Consider the following 6708-nt stretch of genomic DNA (forward strand, 5'->3'; position numbering starts at 1 on the left):
ACTGAACAAAAGCTAAATGTAACAGTGAGCAATGAGCACAAGCTGAATCTGGTCACAGGAATAGCAGGGGCAGGAACAGGGCAATGAAAGCTATGGCGAACAGGAACACTGAAATAAAAGAGATAATAATCAGAGTGGTCCGCGGAGTAGTGAAGGCATCCAAGATTTCAAAGTTGAGAGGTCTTACATGGTTGCAGGTGGAGATTAGCTGGAGGAGGAGGTGAACTGGATCGGGTGAGTACAGACTGCAATGTGGGTGCGCAGGGAGGCAGGCAGGTATGGATGGCGGTTTGCGTGAGTGAGCTTTCCCAGCAGCAGTAGACCAGAATCCTGAGGTATGATTATGGGGAGAGTTGGCAAGATGTATCCAGGTGCCGACTAGAGAACAGGAAAAGATAGTTAAGCAAAACACGCTGAGGAACACAAGACAAACATGAGAGGCAGTGAACTGACTACGGTAGGCAGACAATCTGGCGAAGGTTCATTGTGAGTGCTGGTCATAAATACTGCTGGAGGAATTGCCAACAGGTGAGGAGCAGGGAGGAGCGAGGAAGGCTCCACCCTGGTGAAGAGAGCCAATGCTGTGGAAAATTGTCTGTGTCTCTGTCTACCGCTCACAGTGACTGGTGCTGGTCAAGCTGAGAGGGCAGTGACTTTGTTCTGGTGGTTTGCACATGTGCATTGTGGATAAACCACTGGACTTTCATAGTAAATTTGTAGGAGACCAGTGTGCAAGGCAAGCTGCTGCTTACTCAGCTTTCACTGCTCTGAGATCATTTATTGAAACACAGCTAGCATCAGCAAGTAATCACAAGTTTTCTCTTTTTGAACGAAACTTGTGTTCAGTTGTAACTTAAGAATTTGTTAAACTGTGTGTGTGTGTGTGTGTGTGTGTGTCTGTGTGTGTGTGTCCTCAGTGAACTGTATCAGTCTCTGCAGTATCTTCCAGCTGCAGCAGTCAGTTTAGTTTCTGTTCAGTCTGACTGAGGGAGGTTTTTGTACGACTGTTTTTCACTGTGTGAACTCATACTGACTGTTGATGTAGTGATAACTCTGACAGTAATAAACTGCTGCATCTTCAGCCTGGACTCCACTGATGGTCAGAGTGAAGTCAGAGTTTGATCCACTGCCTGTAAAACGAGCTGGAATCCCTGAATATCGAGTGCTAGCATAGTAAATGAGACGTTTGGGAGTTTCTCCATCTTTCTGTTGGTACCAGGCTAAAAAGTGGGTGCTGCCAGAAACATGAACATTGTGACTGGTCCTACACTTGATATTCACAGATCCTCCCACAGCAGAGCTCACTGCTCCAGGCTGAGTCACTGTGATCTGTCCTCTGGATTCTGAGGATACAGAGACAAAAACATAAAGCAGCTTCATGGTTTTGTGGGCTTCATTTCAGAGGGACAGATGTTGATAGAGGAGAGGAGTTTGATTCTCTGGACTTTACCTGTGAAGCAGCAGCAGAGGAGAGTCCAGATGAGGACGCAGATCAAAGTCATGTTATTGATGAGGAGGATTTCTGTGGCTTCTGTTGTGATGAAGGACAGCTGTCAGTCATCCAGTGTTCAACTCTCAGGACTATAAACTCTCCCAGAGCACTGGAGCATGGTGCTGCTGATGCAAAGTGCCTCTCTATGGAAATTTGTTGATTCAGTCCAGTGCATGTGTAACATAGTTAAATAAGGTTCAAGATAAATCCCGCTAAATGGGACATTGGCACCACCTACTGTTGAAAATGTCACCCTGGAGTAACTACCAAGGGCAAGGAATTCTGGGTAATCCTCAGAGTAATGGAGCATTCCCGTAGAGGTAACGAATGTGCAAATGTGGTGGACAGAAAAATCATGTTGCTAGCTGTAACAGTAATACAAGTTGACCCAGTTATTTTTGGTTAAATATTATTTGTTGTGGGTTATTTTTTCCATCCTTATGTTGGGTTAAACATTCGTTTATGTGAGACTTCTTTATCAGTAAAGAGACTCTGGAGTATAGCTAGCTAACTCTGATGCCGCTTTTTCACGCAGGGCCCACGCTGATTGTCCACAACAATTAAAACCATTCTTCTTGTTGCCCTTTGTAATGAATGCAGGTATGTGACTGTGCACTACTGTTTACAGTATGATATACATTATTTTATTTACAGTTCTAAGGAAGCACCTTAACGTAGCTTAAATATGTTTTAGTATTTTTCTGTATTCCTTTTGTTCAGGAAATTTAAGATGCAGATTATTTCTGTTAAGGTTCTTCTATTTTATTTGCATAGATTTAACCGCTATATGATGACACTGCCAGTGTAAATGTAATCCTCAGAGTAATGGAGGATTTCCATAGAGGGCTCACACTGATTGTCCGCAAGAGTTAAAACCATTCTACTTGTTGTCCGTTGTTGTGAATGCAGATGCTGAATAAAAAGGGCTGTTGCTACAAAATCGACCTGACCTCGTTCGTTCGTTTAAAGGCCTGAGAAGACACAATACAGAGGTCACACATGGTGCAGTTCGTCAGTGATCTGTTTTCAAAAATATTTTCACAGAACTTTGAATTTGAAAATAGAAGCTGAAAAATCATGAATTTAAATATGCACAGATATAACTGAATTTAGGTCAGCAAGGATGAAAATCAGACGACCACAATAACTGAAAGCACCTTCAGCACAGCTAGTTCTAATTCTGGGAACATTTAAAAGATCTGCATCTGTTGACCTGAGAGGCTGACTGGGTTGTAAACAGTGAGCATGTCAGAGATATACTTAGAGGCCAAACTACTGAAAGCTTTGTGAAGTAATAAAACTATTTTTTTCTGAAATGATTTCATAATTGTTTGCAAATAGAAATAATTTATGCATTATAAAAAAAATAAAAACTATTATATTTAGAAGTGGCATTTTGAAACTCCCTTCTACTGTTTACAAAAAAGACACTTTGTTTGGTGACTCATTTTCAGCCAAATGTTATTTACAAAGCATTTTACCCATTTAAACAAAGCTGAACAAACCTCCATATTTCAACAACACCATTTTCATCTGTTTAAAACATGACTTGATTGAAGGTTCCACAACAGCTTCTACTGTAGCGATTTCTTTATGTATTTAGTCTAATGTGGGGTGATCGCGGCTCAAGAGTTGGCAGTTCGTCTTGGTTCGAGCCCCGGCTTGGACAGTCTCGGTCGTTGTGTCCTTGGGCAAGACACTTCACCTACTGCTTACTGGTGTTGGCCAGAGGGGCCGATGGCACGATATGGCAGCCTCGCTTCTGTCAGTCTGCCCCAGGGCAGCTGTGGCTACAACTGTAGTTTGCCTCCACCAGTGTGTGAATGTGAGAGTGACTGAATAGTGGAATTGTAAAGCGCTTTGAGGGTCTCGAAAAGTGCTATATAAATGCAATCCATCATTATTATTATTATTATTAATGCTGTTTCAAAGGAGAAGAAAAAATCTGAATTGATTACCATTGTTTTGATAATTTGATCATCTGGATTTCACAGCAGTTTCACAAGCTGACGTTGGACACACTGGAGACTGCAGATTCTACGTCTTGTTACACATGTAAGGACGTGGTGGTGTCTAGCCTGAGTGGCAGGCACTGATCACTAACATCAACAGCAAGAACTTAAAGTAATTTCACATCAACGTCCTTCATGCATCTCCAGCTCTGTACAGACCAAACGTGATCCCAAAGTTAAACAAACATGAGATAAAACCATAGACAAAGATGGACTTGGTGAAATCTGGAAGTAGTAACTGCTGTTCGTTGCGATGCTGCTGCCTTGTGGTGGAAGTTGGTAACATCAGGAAAGTGTGCCTTCCCTTAATTAAAAACATTCAACAAAACACAGATTCAAAACAAAGAGACAAGAGAACATGTTTACGGGCAGCCTAACATCCTGAGAGGAAACTTACTTAGTCCAGATGGAAAACTCCATAATTGAATTAAGTTTATGATTTAACCACCCGGCTGTACTGGTGAAGGTGATTTCACAGTTTTGTTTTGTACTGTGGTAGTTTTTTTCCCTGAATATTAACACTGATAGTTTGTCAGGTGTAACATAGTCAAGTAGTTGTAATGTGGCTATTTTATCATGTTCACTATTGATGTGATGGGATGTTCAGTTATGTTTTTGTCTCTAGTCGAGGCCGGCTGTAATCAGTACTAGGTTTTGAAGATGTCCAGTGCTTGTCAAGACTATTTAAACACAAGGACAATTCAGTTTCATATTATAGGATGATCCAATATTCCAGTTTAAGACAAAGTTATTCTTGAAGCTAGAATTTAACAGTTAAAAAAAGACAGTGTCAGGGTTTCTGGGTCGTTGACCCAGTATTTTTAGTTCATGTTCACTGTTTATCTCCTGCCTGTTCTCACTTCCTGTTTTTCCCATGTCAGCTTGTGTCATTAGTCAGATTATGTTCAGGCCTGTACTCACCCGTTTCCAATCATTGTCATCATTCAACCTGTGTATTTAAGCTCCTCGGTTTCACCAGTTCTTTGTCGTGTCATTGATATTCGTGTGATGTTATGTTGTCGTTCCCGTTAGTGTTCTCTCAGTTCAGTCAGCCATTCAGTTGTCCAGCCAGTCACTGTCCGTTCACCCTCTGTTCATCCACTTCTTATAATAAACCTTCACCAGTCTTCACCTACCTGCGAGTCCTGCGTTTGGGTTCCTTCTTCCTCGCCTCCACACAAAACCTGACAGACAGAAGGGGAAATTTAATTATTTTACTAATTCTAACTTCAAGTTTTCATTGGAAGCTGGATTTGTTACTGTCAAAGCGATGTATTACGGTGACTCGCTGACTTTGAAGACTTAATTATAATTTCCATTTTTTGTAATGTAATGTTTTCTTTTCAGTTATTAAAAAATATTATTTTTCATTATAATTTTTTGGATTCAAGCTCATTTGATTAGAGTACCATAAATTACATTTTCACTCCTGTGTGTGTGTGTGTGTGTGCGCGCGCGCGCGTGTGTGTGTCTGTGTGTGTTCTCAGTGAACTGTATCAGTCTCTGCAGTATCTTCCCGCTGCAGCAGTCACTTCACTTTCTGTTCAGTCTGACTGAGGGAGGTTTTTGTACAACTGTTTTTCACTGTGTGAACACCCACTGACTATTAGGATAGTGCTGACTCTGACAGTAATAAACTGCTGCATCTTCAGCCTGGACTCCACTGATGGTCAGAGTGAAGTCAGAGTTTGATCCACTGCCTGTAAAACGAGCTGGAATCCCTGAATCTCGAGTGCTAGCAAAGTAAATGAGACGTTTGGGGGGGTCTCCATCTGCCTGTTGGTACCAGGCTAAACGCTTAGAGTCATAAACATCCTGACTGGTCCTACACTTGATGGTCACAGATCCTCCCACAGCAGAGCTCACTGCTCCAGGCTGAGTCACTGTGATCTGTCCTCTGGACTCTGAGGATACAGAGACAAAAACATAAAGCAGCTTCATGGTTTTGTGGGCTTCATTTCAGAGGGACAGATGTTGATAGAGGAGAGGAGTTTGATTCTCTGGACTTTACCTGTGAAGCAGCAGCAGAGGAGAGTCCAGATGAGGACGCAGATCAAAGTCATGTTTTTGATGAGGAGGATTTCTGTGGCTTCTGTTGTGATGAAGGACAGCTGTCAGTCATCCAGTGTTCAACTCTCAGGACTATAAACTCTCCCAGAGCACTGGAGCATGGTGCTGCTGATGCAAAGTGCCTCTCTATGGAAATGATCTGACTGTCTCCAACATGACTACATAAGCAGTCATCATAATGGGAATGCAAAGGTGTCATTTCAATCTGCCACCATGTCTTGAGTAAAATGTAAAATGATAAAATAAATGTTAGTTGGTCTAGGATGCACTTTCCAGGTCCAAGCATGTTTTCTTTCTTTTTTGTTTTAGTATTTTATTCATTGATTAATTCAGGATCTTCAGGAAGTCTTTTCCTGATGTTCAATCTGGTATCACACATTAAAAACAGATTTAAACATTCATTCACCTACTGCTATGAAAGTGATAAATCACATCTTTAAGGTAATGAACCTTGTGGTGTGACTTGGATCAGTCAAATTAACATAATCAAGATCTGAGAGTCAGTTTTCTAAAGTTCTGATTGTATTTATATACATATAATTTACATTTTTCTCTTTTTTTTACCAGATGCTCAACAGTAACAGCTGACCAAAATCCATTTCATGGACAGACAGGACTTGTTTCCTCATTATTCTAAGATAAATTAAAAAGATAAAGTATTTAAAAAGTATATGAGTTCAAGAGATGAACTGATATACTGATAAATACAGATACTTGTATTTATCAGCATGAAGTCCAAAGAGATTATGAATTGACTGAAAAACCAAAACAAATATAAAAGAGAGCTCAAAAAAAAAAAATCAGGACTGTTCAAATCAACAATCTGATTCATTCTTAAAATGAATGGATGTGCTGGGAAGCTCAGCAACACTAAAGAGACCCTAAACCACAAAAAAAAATTCACAGTTAAGAATTCACTTAAAAAAACCTTCATTATGAGTCATTTACAATACAAATGTACGAGTCTAAAACACTGTGTAGGAGGTAGCTGTATCATAGTCAAAGTCTACTATCAAAGGAAACCTTCATGAAAGGAAACAGTTACTGGTTGTTGTCACACTCAAGAACTGGAAGTCTGGATTAAACTTTGCCAGTAAAACATTTAAAAGAGCAGGAACAGTTCCAAGATGAAGT

The 6708-nt window shown here is 40.5% G+C and overlaps 2 gene segments (V, D, J or C); both read right to left on the reverse strand.

The window, feature by feature from the left end:
- Nucleotides 1-919: 919 nt before the first annotated feature.
- On the reverse strand, nt 920-1502 carry LOC109199568 (Ig kappa chain V region 3381-like). The segment is given in 2 exon segments: nt 920-1343; nt 1451-1502. Coding segments are annotated over 2 exon segments (384 nt in total).
- Nucleotides 1503-4971: 3469 nt separating this feature from the next.
- Nucleotides 4972-5571, reverse strand: LOC109199569 (Ig kappa chain V region 3381-like). The segment is given in 2 exon segments: nt 4972-5408; nt 5516-5571. Coding segments are annotated over 2 exon segments (375 nt in total).
- Between the last annotated feature and the right edge of the window lie 1137 nt (nt 5572-6708).

The sequence above is a fragment of the Oreochromis niloticus genome, unplaced genomic scaffold (genome assembly GCF_001858045.2).
Source record: "Oreochromis niloticus isolate F11D_XX unplaced genomic scaffold, O_niloticus_UMD_NMBU tig00000736_pilon, whole genome shotgun sequence".
Taxonomy (NCBI): domain Eukaryota; kingdom Metazoa; phylum Chordata; class Actinopteri; order Cichliformes; family Cichlidae; genus Oreochromis; species Oreochromis niloticus.